Source organism: Pseudorca crassidens, chromosome 6 (assembly GCF_039906515.1).
Source record: "Pseudorca crassidens isolate mPseCra1 chromosome 6, mPseCra1.hap1, whole genome shotgun sequence".
Classification (NCBI taxonomy): Eukaryota; Metazoa; Chordata; class Mammalia; order Artiodactyla; family Delphinidae; genus Pseudorca; species Pseudorca crassidens.
In genome coordinates, this window is record NC_090301.1 from 54,700,095 (window position 1) to 54,720,354 (window position 20,260).

At 41.5% G+C, this 20,260-nt stretch overlaps 1 protein-coding gene across 12 annotated transcripts in view; it reads right to left on the reverse strand.

Moving 5' to 3' along the window:
* Positions 1-20,260, reverse strand: part of OSBPL6 (oxysterol binding protein like 6) — a 207,072-nt gene that overhangs the window by 72,482 nt on the left and 114,330 nt on the right. For all 12 annotated transcript variants that reach the window (XM_067741421.1, XM_067741424.1, XM_067741425.1 and 9 more), the window contains exon 2: positions 16,858-17,115. In XM_067741421.1, the coding sequence (XP_067597522.1) occupies positions 16,858-16,959 (102 nt within the window). In that variant the 5' untranslated portion in view covers positions 16,960-17,115. The remainder of the gene's footprint in view (positions 1-16,857; positions 17,116-20,260) is intronic.

The window sequence follows — 20,260 nt, forward strand, 5'->3', positions numbered from 1 at the left end:
GAAGCCAGAAGGCCATGACTGAAGAAGTAGTAATTCTACTACTTTCTCTATAGTAACAGTTATCTTACTCTCACTGAAAGACGGCAGAATTGCATTAATAATAACTCTCGGGCTTCCCTGGTGGCACAGTGGTTGGGAGTCCGCCTGCCGATGCAGGGGACATGGGTTCGTGCCCTGGTCCAGGAAGATCCCACGTGCCGCGGAGCGGCTGGGCCCGTGAGCCATGGCCGCTGAGCCTGCGCGTCTGGAGCCTGTGCTCCGCAACGGGAGAGGCCACAACAGTGAGAGGCCCGCGTACTGCAAATAAATAAATAAATAAATAAATAAATAAATAAATAAATAAATAAATAAAGCAAGCAAGCAGTTTTGTAAACTTATGGTCCTTTGGGATGATGTTTTTATAGTCCTAATGAAACACCTGAAAATGTACTCTGTAAGAGCAATGATGTCCAAACCTGGGTGAATAACAGTCTCCTGCGGAAGCTTCTATAAACAACAGATTCCCAGACCTCGTCAACAACCTACGAATGAGACCCTCTGGGGTTCACAACCTTGCTGCTATAAACATGCTGACCCAAACCAGCCAGCTCAAGGTAATAAGATAACTTCTTTTTTTTTTTTTTTTTTTTTTTTTTGCGGTACGCGGGCCTCTCACTGCTGTGGCCTCTCCCATTGCGGAGCACAGGCTCCGGACGCGCAGGCTCAGCGGCCATGGCTCACGGGCCCAGCCGCTCCGCGGCATGTGGGATCTTCCCGGACCGGGGCACGAACCCGTGTCCCCTGCATCGGCAGGCGGACTCTCAACCACTGTGCCACCAGGGAAGCCCAAGATAACTTCTTAAGTGAGAAACTAAGGCAGGCCAAGAGAGCCAAAGTGTTCTGGCAAACATACCAGGGCAAGCAGTGAACAGATTCTTTCTCAGATAATGTTGAGTTCTAAATCACTTGTGGGTAATGAGCGTGAGTGCCAGGTGGCAAATTTCCTTCCAGTGGTCTCAATTGCAGCACATTTGACATGGACTGAACACATACTGTAAACACCAAGCAGAAGGGGCAGCAATATCCAAATGGTGGGGAGAGCAAGAAATCTGTGGGGCTGCTCATTTTGTTTCATGGAAAAGGTTAATTGCAGTTTTCAGTAAACAAATAAATGATCAGAATTTCTCATTCCAAAAGCAATACATGTAGTGAAAGTACAGAAAATGTAAAATTCAGGAATGCACAAAGAACATAAAATTCACCTTTGATACCAGTACTTCACAATAATTATTAACATTTTCGTCTATGTACCTTCTGGTCTATTGCTTCCCAGGCCAATGAGGATGTGAAAAATCACTGTTATTGCTGAGTGAAAAAAAAAATGAGGAGGAAATGCGTAACTCAAAAATAACTGACAAATGCTGCCTTACGAAGTTCACTTAGACAAGTACAGAAGGCCTTTCCCCTAGACATTCCAGCTTGTCAAGCCCTACCACAGAGCAAAGAGTGAAGTGGTCAAGAAAAGGGGTCCAGAATCAGGCTTCCAGGGAGCAAACCCTGTCTTAGCTGTTCATTAGCTGTGGCCAAGATATTTCACCACTTTATGCCAGTTTAGTTTTCTGAAAAAGGTGATGGTAGCTCAACCTTCCACAGTGAGAACTCATGAGATGTCAGCTGTTGCTGGTGTTGCTCTATTATTCATGAACTTTTCCTAATATTTAGGCTTTTCAGAACACCCAATTTACAAAATGTACCTAAGTCACAAAAGTTGGTCATAGTGTGAGTTTCTGCAAGCGGATATTATTTTCCTATCGACACTGGTCATCAGTCCTAAAAGTTAGGTTCCTTGGGATGAGTGGAATCCCCAAAAGCCTAAATTGGAAGCAAGTCAGGAATTTAAACATACCTAGCACCACGGGCTTTATTTACCAGCATCACTATGGTGAGGACACTGCACATTTTCATGTTAGGTTAGTATTTCTCCCTGAACTTAGAGCTAGGTCCCAGGGTCACCCGGCAAATCCCTGGATCCACTGAATTCTACGATTTTTCTATTTAGATACTGGCAGATTTCAAATCATATTCCTCTTCACTGATAAGACTGAAGATGATTTAATTTGGAGGTTAGGTATAAATCAAGAATGCTTGAATTCTTCTCTCCGGAAATGAGAGAATTTTTGTTTGAGGATCATTATATTTTTCACAACCCAAAGATGGAAATAGGTTTCATATTCAGAAAATAAAGATACTGTATTTCAAAGCAGTTAATTTGGTTATTTCATTTAGCAAAGCTATTTGAAGAAGATGCTTCAGAGGTTCAACTGGAAGAAAAATATTCCAAGTCAGTTCACACATATGCTGGGGATATTTTTATATCTGTTTGTCTGTTTGCCCAAGAAGAAAACTTGTTATGAAAACCCTGTACATAAAGTATAGTCACTGATGAGGAACATTTTTACTTTCTGGTTTTCTAGATACCTTCTTCACTAATAATGAACACTGCAAAAATAGCAGATGCTGCTGATATCAGAACTGGGTGGTTATATGGTGGTAAACCAGCCCATGGTTACATGAGTCTCACTGAATCACCGCTTGGGACAGCCTTCACATGTTACCAGCCTTCACATGTTACCAGTCAGGACATTAACTGAATGAGCCAAGGTTGGTTTTGTTAATTACTGTTGATTATGTATAGGAAACATTTTTAGATACCCATGTAATTGATATCTTCTATTAGGTTGGAATGATTGACCATAATACTGAATATATATTTTATTAACAACTGGCAAGAAGATTAACTACCAGCTTCTTATGACTGATTAATAATATTTTTTCCCTTAAAAAGTTCTTTATTTTATGATCTCTGAGCTCCTGTAAACTTTAAATCATTATAAGGAATAGCTGGTATTTTTTTTCTTTGATTTTTCATTAAACAAAAAGATTGAGTCACTTGAGCATTTACAATGTCTAACCCGGTAGAGCTATAACAATTCACTCTAGTAATGGATACTATCACCTGGTAATTATGTGTTCCAAATCCCAAGTTCTTAGAGGAATAGTATCTGATTTTCTGAAATGACTTGATAGTGACACAAATAAAAATAATCACTGGTTCTAAGCAGGGGCCTTACTTTAAAAAATGTAGATCCTTGGCTGATCCCAAACTACTGAAACTGTCTCTACAGGGTGGTCCCAGTCTTGTATATTGTAAAAATTCTCTAAAATATGTAATCATAAGGGTAATTATCAAAACAAACAAACAAACAAAATCCAGTCAGCCAGCCATAAACTTAGCCAATTACATAACATTACTGTAAAATAAGTACTATGAGAGACTGGAAACAACTCTTGTTTTAAAATAGAGTTATCTCCCACCCCACCAATATTTTTAACATCTGTGCAGAATGCTCCCAATGCTTTGCTTCTGTTTGATATCACTGCCTTCATAAGCCTCAAGCCATTTATTCTACCACACAATCACTGTCAGCAGCAAGCAGGAGGGTCTGTGCTCTCCTGGTACCTTCTGCCACCTCTGGACCATCCCCTCTTCTACTCTCAAAATCCACCATTCTTGAGAGACTCAGAATTCCCAACTATACTACTTTCTGTCCTACTAATCATCTCCCAACTGCATGATTATTCCTTCACAGCTACCAAGGCCTCTGGAACCTGGTCCACAATCTTCCTCTCCATGCCAAGTCCTCATTCATTTGTTCATTCAAATATATTCTGAGCCACATCATATGCCAGGAACTGTAGGAGGTGCTAGGGATACATTATTAACAAAAGAAAACCCTTGTTTCCAGGGAGTTTACACGGCAGTGATATGGAATAGAGGAAGAGGATACAAATAAAAACAGATAAATATGTAACGTGTCAGGTGGTGGTTAATGCTCTGAAGACAAATAAAAGCAGGTAAGTGTACAGTGAGTGATGTGGATACACAGGGGAGAGCAGGAGAAGGCTACCCAAAAAGGGTACATTTGGAGAATGATTCAAATGTGTGAGCACACATGGGGATACTTGGAAGAAAAGCGAGCTGGTCTGAGGGGGGCCAAAAATGCAAAGGCCCTGAGGTGGCACCCTGCTTGGCACATCGAAGGAAAATGCTGGGGAGAACTAACTGAAGTGGAACGTGGTAGGAGATGGGACCAGAGAGCTATATGCAGATCCAGATTATGAGTAACATTGTAGACAAAGGTCAGCAATTCAAATATTTCAGGAGAGATGGGAAACCACTGGAGACCTTGGAGCAGGTGAGAGGCTTGACCTGACTTAGGTTTTTAAGGGATCACTCTAACTACTTTGTAAAAAATGACCTGTACGTTGGTCAAAGGTAGAAGCACAGAGAGCAGTTAGAAGACTATGGCCATAGTTTGGGTGAGAAATAAGGTGGCTCAGACCAGGGTGGAGGGCGAGGAGGAGGGAAGCAGAGGTCAGATTCCAAGCACATCCTGAAGGCAGAACCAACAGGATTTGCTGAGGGTCTGGAAGTGGGGTGTGAGGAAAAGAGAGGAGTCGAGGATGGCTCCTGGTAAGGGTTTTGGCCTTTACCAAATGAAAGGACAGAGTTGCTGTTTACTGAGGTAAGGGGGACTGGGAAGGAGTAGATTTGAGAGTGAGATTAAGAGTTCCGTTTTGGACAGTTAAAGTTTTGTTGTTGTTGTTGCTGTTTGTTTGTTTTTATTTTTGGCCATGCTGGGTCTTCATTGCTGCGCACGGACTTTCTCTAGTTGCAGTGAGCGGGGGGCTACTCTTCGTCGCGGTGCGCGGGCTTCTCGTTGCGGTGGCGTCTCTTGTTGTGGAGCATGGGCTCTAGGCGCATGTGCTCTAGTTGCAGCACGCAAGCTCGGTAGTTGCGGCACGCAGGCCCTAGAGTGCGCGGGCTTCAGTAGTTGTGGCGCACGGGCTTAGTTGCTCCGCGGCATGTGGGATCTTCCTGGACCAGGGATTGAACCCATGTCCCCTGCACTGGCAGGTGGATTCTTAACCACTGCACCACAGGGAAGTCTGGATATGTTAAGCTTGAGATGCCTTTTTAACATTCAAGGGGAGATCACCCCTAGTCACCCCTAGTTTATGCAAAAGTCCTAGATGTCTAATCAACCTATTTCCTCTTTGAAAATTGTAGGGAGTATATACCTTGCAGTTTAAGAGTCACTTAAGTCACTTAAGTGGCTGACTTCCTGACACCCCGGATCAGGGTTTGTCAATTCAAATGCTTTCAAGGGCCAGGCAGGAAGCATGAAGTATTGAAATACAATAAGGAGAAGTAGAGACTGTGGCTGATGAGAAAGTAAATGCCCCATCTAAAGGGGAAGCTGCTCCTGAGCCCAGTCTAGTTGCCATTTGGAATCTGGGCCCCGTGTTCCTTTACCTTCCCATTTTGAAATAGAAAGAAGAATCTGGATTTTCAAGAACCAAACCTTAGGGAAATAAAAAAGTTCCATGATCTATCAAATTCAAGAAGTGCTCAGTTAAATCAAGTTCTGACTGCAGGATTTATCGGTGTCCTTAAGTTATTAATTTAAAAAATTGCAAAAAAAGATTGTGTTCAGCATTTCTCCAACCTACTTGACAGCAGACCCTCTTTTCAGGCAGCATCTCAAGGGACAAGCGTTCCTTGGCACATACTTTGGGAAATGCTGGTTCATGCAAAAGTCCTAGATGTCTAATCAACCTATTTCCTCTTTGAAAATTGTAGGGAGTATATACCTTGCAGTTTAAGAGTCATAGTTGATCACACACACACACACACACCACACACAGCCAATTTTGTTAGATATTCTAACATCTAATACCAGACTTGAATAAAGTGTGAATGGAGCAATTACTAAAGTCTTCCAACTTGTTAAATACTAAGTGGGACCTTGACCTCTCCTTGGTGAAAAAACAGTGAAATCACAGGGGCACCGAATCACTTCATTTCCCATCTCCCCTCCCTCCTTCACGTGTCGGGCTACATAATTTAGTGACCGGAAGGGCTGCCAATTACTACTATGCACTTGACAGATGCTCTTTGTTTTACTTATCTATGAGGAAGGAAGAAGGGAGAGGACAAATAAACCTGGAATGTAAAATCTGTAATAAAAAGACAAAACTAATATTGTTGCAGGTCTTTAAAAATAACCTCTAGGATACATTAAAATATTGAAGGGGCAAGGCTTGTCTCTGAAGAATTAAGAGTGCGTAGTCTGTTTAAAAGAGCTCACAATACAGTTGAGGAGATCAGTACATAACAAGACAATGAATGTTAAATATTGTCAAGAAGTTCTATAAAGTTTAGAGAAGGGAAAGTTCAACTTTCCCTGGCCGCTTGAGTGGCCAGTTGAGAGTGTCACATAAGCTGGTCTTTGAAGCATAGGGAGGTATCAGGTTGAGAGGAGGGTGGTGGGAATTCAGTGCAGGAAAGACAAGGGCAGAGATGGAGATAAGGCAGTTTTGGGAACCATTAAGCAGAGAAGACTGTACAGGTTGGGAGGAAAATGGGACACTGAGGCTGGATCCGATCCTGGTGGTCTCTGGATACTAGGTAAAGAAATCTGGCCTTAATCATGTAGGTAACTGAAAGTCTTTCAAGGATTTTTTTTTTTTTTTTTTGCATTACGTGGGCCTCTCACTGTTGTGGCCTCTCCCGTTGCGGAGCACAGGCTCCGGACGCGCAGGCCCAGCGGCCATGGCTCACGGGCCCAGCCACTCCGCGGCATGTGGGATCTTCCCAGACCGGGGCACGAACCCGTGTCCCCTGCATCGGCAGGCGGACTCTCAACCACTGCGCCACCAGGGAAGCCCCCTTTCAAGGATTTTTTTTTTTCTTTGCGGTACGCGGGCCTCTCACTGTTGTGGCCTCTCCCGTTGCGGAGCACAGGCTCCGGACGCACAGGCTCAGCAGCCATGGCTCACGGGCCCAGCCGCTCCGCGGCATGTAGGATCCTCCCGGACCAGGGCACGAACCCATGGCCCCTGCATCGGCAGGCGGACACTCAACCACTGCGCCACCAGGGAAGCCCTCTTTGAAGGATTTTGAGCGTGAATCTGCCAGATTCAGGAAATTCGATCTCAGGAGGCCATAAGGAGCCAGTGAGGCAAGAGCACCCTGCAGGATCCCAGGTTGAGGTGATGAAAGTCTGGTCTGGGGAGCCGACAGTGGGACTAGAAAGAAATTACGATATTATGAAGGAGGAAATAATCAATAGGACTTGTTAACCTATTGAGTGTGGGAGAGGCAAAGAAGAAAGGAATGGCTTTGACCCTGGGTCCATGAGAGAATGATGACCCTCATAGCAAACTGGTTTAAGCATACCGATTTAAGGTGAAAATGATACAACTAAGGAGAGATGCCCAATCAAGTAATCAGTGATCTAGGACTAGAACGTGGGAAGGACAGGCAAGAAAGGTGCAGTAAGGTACCACTGTACGGTATATGCTGTGTGCTAGACCCTTTACCAATATGATCAACTTAGGAGAGAAATAGGGATGGACTTTGCAATTTGACACCATCTACACAGATATCAGTCAAATCAGAACTGTAACATTCAATGAAGACTACTTCATCACTTTCTCTATGTCCCTTCACTACGAAAACAGCCATCACACAAAAATAGATGCATTAAAATACACTACATCATATTATATCCCAAGATCACTCAGAGTTTCTGATTTCCGTAAGTTAATACTGGATTTTAAGAAGTGATGAGACAGGGAGAGAAAAGAACTGTAATTGTTCTTTATTCTTCTCTCCCTTGAGGGGGATTAACAGACACAAAAGAGGAGGCAGGAAGGAACCAGAGGAGAAAGTATTTGGGACAGTTTCCACCGGCTGAGATAAACAAGAATGAAAGTAAACTCTTTCCTTAAAGAATAATAACCATTTGAACAGTGTCTCTTACTTTTCCAGAATTCATTATCAATTTGCAGACGTGCTCCTTTATTCCCATAATAAAACTTTCCATCCACAAGCCAGCCAGGAGTCACCCATTCCACCTTTACATGTCCTCTGGCAGACCAGGATCTCAGTTCCTCCCTGTTGTTTAGCACGCTAACCCCAGAGCTCAGATGCAACAGCAGCTCAACAGTGCGTGACAGATGTTTCTGCAGCAGTCAGCAGTCTTTTCCATTTGCTATAATTCTCCAGGGTGAATGGGGTCCATCCCTTCCTTCCCTCAGCAGCCAGAAAGGCCATGCTGCTTAAAATGTCTCTCAATTTAAATGCCCAGGGCAAGGGAAAAATGAAGAAGCCATAATGAGAAAGGACAGAGAGCCAAGTAAAGGGTAGATTAAAACTGCAAACTTAGAAAGCATCTCAGCATGCAGTAGGAATTTAACATAAATGTGTTTTCATTCATGGTACTCTTAATTTTTTTAAACTCTAAAAATGTAATGCAATAAACATTATAGCTGTGTGTAATCACAGATTTAGTTAACGGTGTAACTGCTTCTAATGAACAGAATGTAGATATCCTCTTTGATTTCTATAACAAAAACACCAATGTCAAAAATTCCCAAGGATAGAAATATCTGCTTTAGAATCTGTGAAAGATATACACACAAGGAAACCCTGATTCTTACAGATTCCCCTGCAATCTCTTGCTAGAAATAGGAGAGGGAGTTCTGAAAGGGTTTGTAGACTGAGGGTTCCTTAAGGAACATCCCCAGAAATGCATTCCCACCATCTAAAAGAATGAATTCTCACGTGGAACTGGCTGTCTCAAGACCCAAGTCTGTACTATGGAATATCAGATAACTGATGTGTGTACTTCTAGAAACTAGGCAATATACTTTCAACATATAAAATGGGGGGAAAGAGAGGGGGACCTTTAAGATGGTGGAGGAGTAAGATGTGGAGATCACCTTCCTCCCCCCAAGTACATCAAAAATACATCTACATGTGGAACAACTCCTACAGAACACCTACTGAACACTGGCAGAAGACCTCAGACTTCCCAAAAGGCAAGAAACTCCCCACGTACCTGGGTAGGGCAAAAGAAAAAACAGAGACAAAAGAATAGGGACGGGACCTGCACCAGTGGGAGGGAGCTGAGAAGGAGGAAGTTTCTGCACGCTAGGAAGCCCCCTCACTGGCGGAGACCGGGGTAAGTGGGGGGAAGCTTCGGAGCCACGGAGGAGAGCACAGCAGGGGTGCAGAGGGCAAAGTGGAGAGATTCCCGCACAGAGGATCGGTGCCAACCAGCACTCACCAGCCTAAGAGGCTTGTCTGCTCACCCGCCGGGGCAGGTGGGGGCTGGGAGCTGAGGCTCAGGCTCCGGAGGTTGGATCCCAGGGAGAGGACTGGGGTTGGCTGTGTGAATACAGCCTGAAGGGGGCTAGTGCACCACAGCTAGCCAGGAGGGAGTCCGGGAAAAAGTCTGGACCTGCCTAAGAGACAAAAGGCCATTGTTTCAGGGTGCACGAGGAGAGGGGATTTCTTCCCTGTTTGCCCACAGAAGGCAGAGTGCCACCTAAACGAGCTCCAGAGATGGGCGCAAGCTACGGCTATCAGCTCGGACACCAGAGACGGGCATGAAACACTAACGCTGCTGCTACAACCACCAAGAAGCCTGTGTGCAAGCACAGGACACTATCCACACCTCCCCTCCCGGGAGCCTGTGTAGCCCGCCACTGCCAGGGTCCTGTGATCCAGGGACAACTTCCCCAGTAAAACACGTGGCGCACCTCAGGCTGTTGCAACATTATGCTGGCCTCTGCCGCTGCAGGCTTGCCCCGCATTCCGTACCCCTCCTTTCCACCGGCCTGAGTGAGCCAGAGCCCCTAATCAACTGCTCCTTTAACCCCGTCCTGTCTGAGCAGGAACAGACGCCCTCAGGCAACCTACACGCAGAGGCGGGGCCAAATCCAAAGCTGAACGCCAGGAGCTGTGCGAACAAAGCAGAGAAAGGGAAATCTCTCCCAGCAGCCTCAGGAGCAGCAGATTAAATCTCCACAGTCAACTTGATGTACCTACATTTGTGGAATATCTGACAGAGAACAAATCATCCCAAAATTGAGGTGGTGGACTTTGGGAGCAACTGTAGACTTGGGGTTTGCTATCTGTGACTGATTTTTTTCTGACGTTTACGTTTATCTTAGTATAGTTTTTACACTTGTTATCATTAGTGGATTTGTTTATTGGTTTGGTTGCTCTCTTCTTTTTTTTAATTATTTTTCAATTTTTTTATTTTAATAATTTAATTTTTTAATTTTTATTTATTTTTCTTTTTTTTCTCCCTTTTCTTCTGAGCTGTGTGGCTGACAGGGTCTTGATGCTCCGGTCTGGCGTCAAGCCTGAGCCTCTGAGGTGGGAAAGCCGAGTTCAGAATATTGGACCAACAGAGACCTCCCGGCCCCACATAATGTCAATCGGCAAGAGCTCTCCCACAGATCTCCATCTCAGCGCTAAGACCCAGCTCCACCCAACGGCCAGCAAGCTCCAGTAATGGACGCCCCATGCCAAACAACTAGCAAGACAGGAATACAACACCACCCATTAGCAGAGAGGCTGCCTAAAATCATACTAAGTTCACAGACACCCTAAAACACACCACCGGACGTGGCCCTGCACACCGTAAAGACAAGATCCAGCCCCACCCACCAGAACACAGGCACCAGTCCCCTCCACTAGGAAGCCTACACAAGCCACTGAACCAACCTCACCCACTGGGGGTGGACACCAAAAACAACAGGAACTACGAACCTGCAGCCTGCGAAAAGGAGACCCCAAACACAGTAAGCTAAACAAAATGAGAAATATGCAGCAGATGAAGAAGCAAGGTAAAAACCCACCAGACCAAACAAATGAAGAGGAAATAGGCAGTCTACCTGACAAAGAATTCACAGTAATGACAGTAAAGATGATCCAAAACCTTGGAAATAGAATGGAGAAAATACGAGAAACGTTTAACAGGGACCTAGAAGAACTAAAGAGCAAACAAACTATGAAGAACAACACAATAAATGAAATTAGTAATTCTCTAGAAGGAATCAATAGCAGAATACCTGAGGCAGAAGAACGGATAAGTGACCTGGAAGATGAAAGAGTGGAAATAACTACCACACAGCAGAATAAAGAAAAATGAATGAAAAGAATTGGGACAGTCTCAGAGAACTCTGGGACAACATTAAATGTACCAACATTAGAATTATAGGGGTCCCAGAAGAAGAGGAGAAAAAGAAAGGGACCGAGAAAATATTTGAAGAGATTATAGTTGAAAACTTCCCTAATATGGGAAAGGAAATAGTCAATCAAATCCAGGAAGCGCAGAGAGTCCCATACAGGATAAATCCAAGGAGAAACATGCCAAGACACATACTAATCAAACTATCAAAAGTTAAATACAAAGACAAAATATTAAAAGCAGCAAAGGAAAAGCAACAAATAACATACAAGGGAATCCCCATAAGGTTAACAGCTGATCTTTCAGCAGAAACTCTGCAAGCCAGAAGGGACTGGCAGGACGTATTGAAAGTGATGAAAGGGAAAAACCTACAACCAAGATTACTCTACCCAGCAAGGATCTCATTCAGATTCAACAGAGAAATTAAAACCTTTACAGACATTCAAAAACTAAGAGAATTCAGCACCACCAAACCAGCTTTACAACAAATGCTAAAGGAACTTCTCTAGGCAGGAAACTCAAGAGAAGGAAAAGACCTACAAAAAAAACCCCAAAACAATTAAGAAAATGGTAACAGGAACATACATATTGATAATCACCTTAAATGTAGATGGATTAAATGCTACAACTGAAAGACACAGGCTGGTTGAATGGATACAAAAACAATACCCGGACATAAGCTGTCTACAAGAGACCCAATTCAGACCTAGGGACATATACAGATTGAAAGTGAGGGTATGGAAAAAGATATTCCATGCAAATGGAAATCAAACGAAAACTGGAGTAGCAATTCTCATATCAGACAAAATAGACTTTAAAATAAAGAGTATTAGAAGAGACAAAGGACACTACATAATGATCAAAGGACCAATCCAAGAAGAAGATATAACAATTATAAATACTTATGCACCCAACATGGGAGCACCTCAATACATAAGGCAAATGCTACAGCCATAAAAGGGGAAATCGACAGTAACACAATAATAGTAGGGGACTTTAACACCCCACTTTCACCAATGGACAGATCATCCAAAATGAAAAGAAGGAAACACAAGCTTTAAATGACACATTAAACAAGATGGACTTAATTGATATTTATAGGACATTCCATCCAAAAACAACAGAAAACACTTTCTTCTCAAGTGCTTATGGAACATTCTCCAGGATAGATCATATCTTGGGTCACAAATCAAGCCTTGGTAAATTTAAGAAAATTGAAATCGTATCAAGCATCTTTTCTGATCACACGCTATGAAACTAGATATCAATTACAGGAAAAAAAAACTGTAAAAAATACAAACACATGGAGTCTAAATAACTACTAAATAACCAAGAGTTCACTGAAGAAATCCAAGAGGAAATCAAAAAATACCTACACACAAATGACAATGAAAACACAATGGCCCAAAACCTATGGGCTGCAGCAAAAGCAGTTCTAAGAGGAAAGTTTATAGCAATAAAATCCTACCTCAAGAAACAAGAAACATCTCAAATAAACAACCTAACCTTACACCTAAAGCAATTAGAGAAAGAAGAAGAAAAAAACCCAAGAGTTAGCAGAAGGAAAGAAATCATAAAGATCAGATCAGAAATAAATGAAAAAGAAAGGAAACAATAGCAAAGATCAATAAAAGTAAAAGCTGGTTCTTTGAGAAGATAAACAAAATTGATAAACCATTAGCCAGACTCATCAAGAAAACAAGGGAGAGGACTCAAATCAATAAAATTTGAAATGAAAAAGGAGAAGTTACAACTGACACTGCAGAAAAACAAAGTATCATGAGAGATTAGTACAAGCACCTATATGCCAATAAAATGGACAACCTGGAAGAAATGGACAAATTCTTAGAAAATCACAACCTTTCAACACTGAACCAGGAAGAAATAGAAAATATAAACAGACCAATCACAAGCACTGAAATTGAAACTGTGATTAAAAATCTTCCAACAGGGGGCTTCCCTGGTGGCGCAGTGGTTGGGAGTCCGCCTGCCGATGCAGGGGACGTGGGTTCGTGCCCCGGTCCGGGAGGATCCCACATGCCGCGGAGCGGCTTGGCCCGTGCGCCATGGACGCTGGGCCTGCGTGTCTGGAGCCTGTGCTCCGCAACGGGAGAGGCCACAACAGTGGGAGGCCCGCACACCGTAAAAAAAAAAAAAAAAAAAAAAAAAAAATCTTCCAACAAACAAAAGCCCAGGACCAGATAGCTTCAGCGGCGAATTCTATCATACATTTAGAGAAGAGCTGACACCTACCCTTCTCAAACTCTTCTAAAATCTAGCAGAGGGAGGAACACTCCCAAACTCATTCTACGAGGCCACCATCACGCTGATACCAAAACCAGACAAAGATGTCACAAAAAAAGAAAACTAAAGGTCACTATCACAGATGAACATAGACGCAAAAATCCTCAACAAAATACCAGCAAACAGAATCCAACAGCACATTAAAAGGACCATACACCATGATCAAGTGCAGTTTATCCCAGGAATGCAAGGATACGCAAATCAATCAATGTGATACACCATATTAACAAACTGAAGGATAAAAACCATAGGATAATCTCAACAGACCCAGAAAAAGCTTTTGACAAAATTCAACACCCATTTATGATAAAAACTCTCCAGAAAGTAGGCATAGAGGGAACCTAAGTCAACATAATAAAGGCCCTATATGACAAACGCACAGCCAACATCGTTTTCAATGGTGAAAATCTGAAACCATTTCCTCTAAGATCAGGAACAAGACAAGGTTGCCCACTCTCACCGCTATCATTCAACATAGTTTTGAAAGTTTCAGCCACAGCAATCAGAAAAGAAAAAGAAATAAAAGGAATACAAATCAGAAAAGAAGTAAAACTGTCATTGTTTGCAGATGACATGATACTATACACAGAGAATCCTAAAGATACCAGCAGAAAACTACTAGAGCTAATCAATGAATCTGGTAAAGTAGCAGGATACAACTTTAATGCACAGAAATCTCTTACATTCCTATATACTAATGGTAAAAAATCTGAAAGAGAAATTAAGGAAACACTCCCATTTACCACTGCAACAAAAAGAATAAAATACCTAGGAATAAACCTGCCTAAGGAGACAAAAGACCTGTATGCAGAAAACTATAAGACACTGATGAAAGAAATTAAAGATGATACAAACTGATGGAGAGATATACCATGTTCTTGGATTGGAAGAATCAACATTGTGAAAATGACTATACTATCCAAAGCAATCTACAGATTCAATGCAATCCCTGTGTGACTACCAATGGCATTTTTCACAGAATTAGAACAAAAAATTTCACAATTTGTATGGAAACACAGAAGACCCCGAAAAGCCAAAGCATCTTGAGAAAGAAAAACAGAGGTGGCGGAATCAGGCTTCCTGACTTCCAACTATACTACAAAGCTACTGTAATCAAGACAGTATGGTATGGGCACAAAAACAGAAATATAGATCAATGGAACAGGAGAGAAAGCCCAGAGATAAACCCACGCACATATGGTCACTCAATGTTTGATAAAGGAGGCAAGAATATACAATGGAGAAAAGACAGCCTCTTCAATAAGTGGTGCTGTGAAAACTGGACAGCTACATCGAAAAGAATGAAATTAGAACACTCCCTAACACCATCCACACAAATAAACTCAAAATGGATTAAAGACCTAAATGTAAGGCCAGGCACTATAAAACTCTTAGAGGAAAACATAGGCAGAACAGTCTATTACATAAATCACAGCAAGATCCTTTTTGACCCACCTCCTAGAGAAATGGAAATAAGCCCAAAAATAAACAAATGGGACCTAATGAAACTTAAAAGTTTAGCACAGGAAACCATAAACAAGACAAAAAGAAAACCCTTAGAATGGGAGAAAATATTTGCAAATGAAGCAACTGACAAAGGATTAACCTGTAAAATATAAAAGCAGCTCATGCAGCTCAATATCAAAAAAACAAACAAACCAATCCAAAAATGGGCAGAAGACCTAAACAGACATTTCTCCAAAGAAGATATACAGATTGCCAGCAAACACATGAAAGGATGCTCAACATCAATAATCATTAGAGAAATGCAAATCAAAACTGCAATGAGGTTTCACCTCACACACGTCCGAATGGCCATCATCAAAAAATCTACAAACAATAAATGCTGGAGAGGGTGTGGAGAAAAGGGTAACCTCTTGCACTGTTGGTGGGAATGTAAATTGATACAGCCACTATGGAGAACATAAAAAACTAAAATAGAACTACCATATGACCCAGCAATCCCACTACTGGGCATATACCCCGAGATAACAATAATTCAAAAAGAGACATGTACCACAATGTTCACTGCAGCACTATTTACAATAGCCAGGACGTGGAAGCAACATAAGTGTCCATCGACAGATGAATGGATAAAGAAGATGTGGCACATATATACAATGGAATATTACTCAGCTATAAAAAGAAACAAAATTGAGTTATTTGTAGTGAGGTGGATGGACCTAGAGTCTATCATACAGAGTGAAGTAAGTCAGAAAGAGAGAAACAAATACCGGATGCTAACACATATACGGAATCAAAAAAAAAAAAAAAAAAAGGTTCTCACGAACCTAGGGGCAGGACAGGAATAAAGATGCACATGTAGAGAATGGAGTTGAGGAAATGGGGAGGGGGAAGGGTAAGGTAAGCTGGGATGAAGTGAGAGAGTAGCATGGACATATATACACTACCAAATGTAAAATAGATAGCTAGTGGGAAGCAACTGCATAGCACAGGGAGATTAGCTCGGTGCTTTGTGACCACCTAGAGGGGTGGGATAGGGAGGGTGGGAGGGAGATGCAAGAGGGAGGGGATGTGGGGATATATGTATATATATAACTGACTCACTTTGTTGTACAGCAGAAACTAACACACCATTGTAAAGCAATTATACTCCAATAAAGATGTTAAAAATAAATAATAAAATAAAATAAAATGGGGGGGGAAACTCTTCAAGAATGTTCACTAATTAAATGTCCCCCAAAAGGAAAGTTTTCATAAAGTTAACCTCTGCTTATTGTGCATTTCCAGTTACACAAGAAATTCTACTCAATATTACAATAGCAAATGATAATATTCAGACAAGTGCTGGGCAAAACAATCACCTGTTTTGACAATGAAGAGAATTCACATGCCTAATCCCCATACAACCTTGCCTGTAGAATAGGCACTGAAGTAGTAATAAAGTAACTGTGTAAACAAAAATAATTTACAGAATGGGCTCAATTGGATAATTAAGCACCAATAATTTATTTCCTCTATTGATTTTAATTCTCTTAATTCCCTGATTCTACAATTTTATTTGTAACCTGATTCCTGAATCTGACTGTTACCAGATTCCATGAAACTCCAAACAGAAGTTAGGGCTTGGCAGACCAGTGAGAGACTTGGAGGAAGACTGTTCAGATCCCTTTCCACCTCCATGAATGAGGAAGGAAGAACAGAACATTCATGTTCCAGAAGCTGTCTCTTGCCTCCAGGTACAGATGTGAGGAGAACACTGCAGGGCTTCACTTAGCTACCCTTCCTGTAGTTTGTACTCTGAAAAAAGATTCTAAATCACAGAAAAGCTAGAGCAGGATCTTCACGACATCATCAGGTAGACCTACAGAAAACAGAGAGTTTTCCTGTGGAATAAAAATCTTCGCAGCAAAAATTTCAGACTTAATTAGCAATCCCATCATATCCTAATGGTACTATAGTTGCATAAAATAACAAAATGCACTTTACACTGTTATCTTACCTGCCTACTGTCCCTTTGAGAGGATGCCGAAGAGGAGGCACTTCTATGGGTGGGGGTGGATGTTCTATGAGCAGGGGATATGCCCTTCTCATCTGAACTCATAGCTGCAGTTTGAATCTAGTTGTATGCACTGAAGACCATCCCAATCGTGTCTCCAATTCACAGACAAAGAAGCAGATGATTTTTCAGCTTTAGTCCATTTCATGAATCAGGTTTGACTAGAAAAGCTGAGGCAAATACTGAGGGTGTCCAAAACACCTAAAAGCAAAATGAACAAACAATAAAACCTCATGTGAATGATTTAAAAATCCTTAAATTAAAAATCATTTTTTCTAGGCAACAGTACTAAAAGGTGAGAGGGAGAACTCTGACACATTACAAAATACTATTTCTTCTTCTAGATTTTAAGGTAGAGGATAAAAGCATTAGTATGTAACAAAAGTTTGTCAACATGGAAAACAGGAAGAAACCACACGTTAAAGTGATATTCTTCCCTTGTATTGTTGTTTTAAAGCAGATTACAATGCTATGTTCTGGACCCTCATGCCAAAGTATATCAGTTTCTTCCCTTGAAATTTAATTTGCCCTGCTCAGTGGATTATAATAAGAGCTCCATCCATGTTTGTCATCAGTTTAGTTCAGTCATGTCATGCATGTGATGGTTAAATCTGACAAAAAGCAGTCAGTGACAAACGGCAAAAGTGTTGATGTACTTTATGCATCGTATGATCCGGCATTTGGGAAGGATCAAGGAATACACATATGTACTGCTATCTGCACTTCAAGACCACAGCATACCTACATATGACTCGCAGCAACCAGCAGGCTCACAAGTATCTACAGACTGACAGGCATGTCCCGGGACTGGGGTAATGATGGAGTTGCTTCACTTATCCACAGCCAAGAACCATTTCATTTTTCATTTGGATTTATATAAGGAAAGTCTGCATTGTAACTAATAGAGCTAAAAACTTGTCCCCAAGAGAAGCATTGTTCAATTGGCAACACAGGTTGCTAGAAAAAAAATTTTTTTAAAGGTAAGCATGACAGTGTAAGATGAAAAGCTTACACAACAAACAATCTGTGTCCCAAAACACTGACAACTAAAGTGAACTTGTCCTCTTCTAAGAAGGTGGAAGGCTAAGTTCCAGGCCCAATCTTGATCATAATACCTTGAAGGAAGCATAGAACCCTTGGGTAAGTACTTTAGCACAAATTAGAAAAGAAAGCTGCTGGTGATGAAGAGAAATCAATCTTTAGGCCAAAGAAAAGTGAGACCTAAACTTTTCAGTCCAGAGGGAGAGACAGTCAATGAAAAAAATCAAAAAGGATGAAGATGCATGGAGTATTAGGAGGACACATGGCGAGGGCAACTCACTAGGTCTGGAGGTCAGAGGTATCCCTGTGCAAGTGGGCTTGAGCTGAGATCTGAAGGATACGAAAGAGTTAACCAGGTGTCTGGTTGTCCAGCTGGGTGTGATCAATGAATTGACGCTGGTCAATATGATCAGAGCACACAGAGACAGTGCCATGATGGTCAAAGAAAGGCACAGATCAATTCCTGCAGGGCCTTGTAGTCCATGGTCAGCATTTTGATTTTTATCATGAGCATAGGAGGCCATACAGAGGTGAGGTATAACCAGATTTGTGTGTTTAAAAGATCACTTTGGCAGCCATGAGGAGAACCAAACTGGGGAAGTAAAGAAGATGAGGGAGGCCTGATGATCAGGAAACAAGAGATAGTGAACTAGAGAGGTGGCAGGAAACTCAGCACCTAGTCCTGTCAGTTGTGAGTAGATATGGAGGAGGAAAAGCAGTGTTGAGGATGGTTCCCAGGTTTCTGGTATTCCTAGCGAGGGCTGGCCAAAGGAAATCCACAACTGACAGCAGGTCATGAGTATGGTTTCAGACGTGTTAACTTTAAGGTACAAAGGAGGCATTCAAGTGGGGACAAACACATGGAAAGGTAGGTCTGGAGCTCTGAGGGATTTAGGCTGGAGACAAATGTTTAATAGACTATGTTAACAGTACAAATGTATCGAATGACTTATGTATAGATCATGTAAACTCTGCAAGTGCAAGCAAATTAAATTTTATACAGGCCTATAGTTATATTTTTTAAATCTGCAACATTATGTTAACGGAGTATGTGACCCTGAATATAATCAGGATTTTAATGGTTAATAGGTTATAGAAAATATTCAAAAGAACAATCCCAATAATTAAAAGGCAAATGACTATAAATCGGAAAAACCTGGGACTTTCTAGTGAATAGAAGTTGTGCAGCTCCTTTCACAAGATTTTGACATCACCTGTCACCACAGGGAAAATAAAAGCTACTTACTGCCAAATTCGAAGACTTTCTCTTGAAACAAAACTAGTGTTTGGGCTAATAGAAATGTAAAGAGCTGTGGAGCTCTTTCTTTGGCTTGAGATCAGGTTTTGTTTAGTACTGGCAAGAGACAGTAATAAGCTGACAATTGCTAGGTGGTCAGCTAATCCTTCTGTTTTATGAAGGTAGCCTAATAAGCGTAAGTAAAGTTTCTCAAGCCAAACTCTGGTGCCAGCAAACAGAAAGCAAGAACACTGCTCAAATTCTTGATGTGAAGTACTTTGCTTTCTGGTCCAAGATGCTTTACAAGTATATGCTGATACTTGAGCTAAAAGTACGGAAGCTAAAAGTTCTGTGATGTGCTCAAGTGCCCCAAGGGATGAGGCCGAGACAACCAAACTCATCAAACTCTCATCCATTTGGAAGTAAATTTAATCCAAGCTACATCAAGGGCCAACATTTCTTCTGATGTACTTTTTCTTTTCCCTAACAGCAACCAACTGCACTTTCCTCATTAACATCAATGTCAACACCTTGGTTTTAATTTAAAATGATATTTTCAGGGTAATCTGTCTTTGAAGAAAGGGCAGCATTTTGGTTGAATTATAATTATGAATATCTTGAATAATGTCAGGAATGTGGAAAAGGTGAGTGAGAGAATTTAATTCATTGCAAGAATTGTTTTTGAGGTTACTGTTTTTGTTTCTATTATTTTTAAAAATCTCTTTTAACAAGAAGAGTTTCAGGTACCTAATATAAGGTTGAATGAAATGACCTTTAAAGATCATTCCAATTTGATTATAAATCAAGTGTCTGATCACTGCTCTATTTCAAAATGCATTACAAAAGTAAGTCTAAACTGTGTTAGTAGGTTGCAACTATTTATTCATTATTCCTAGAATGTAAGAATTGCTGTGACATTTTAAAAAAGACTTATTTCATCTCTGTCAAAGCACATTTTCAGAAATCACTGAAACAAAATTCTAAACCTATTTTAGACCATAGATTTTTTTTTTCTTTTTTTGCAGTACGTGGGCCTCCCACCATTGTGGCCTCTCCCTTTGCTGAGTA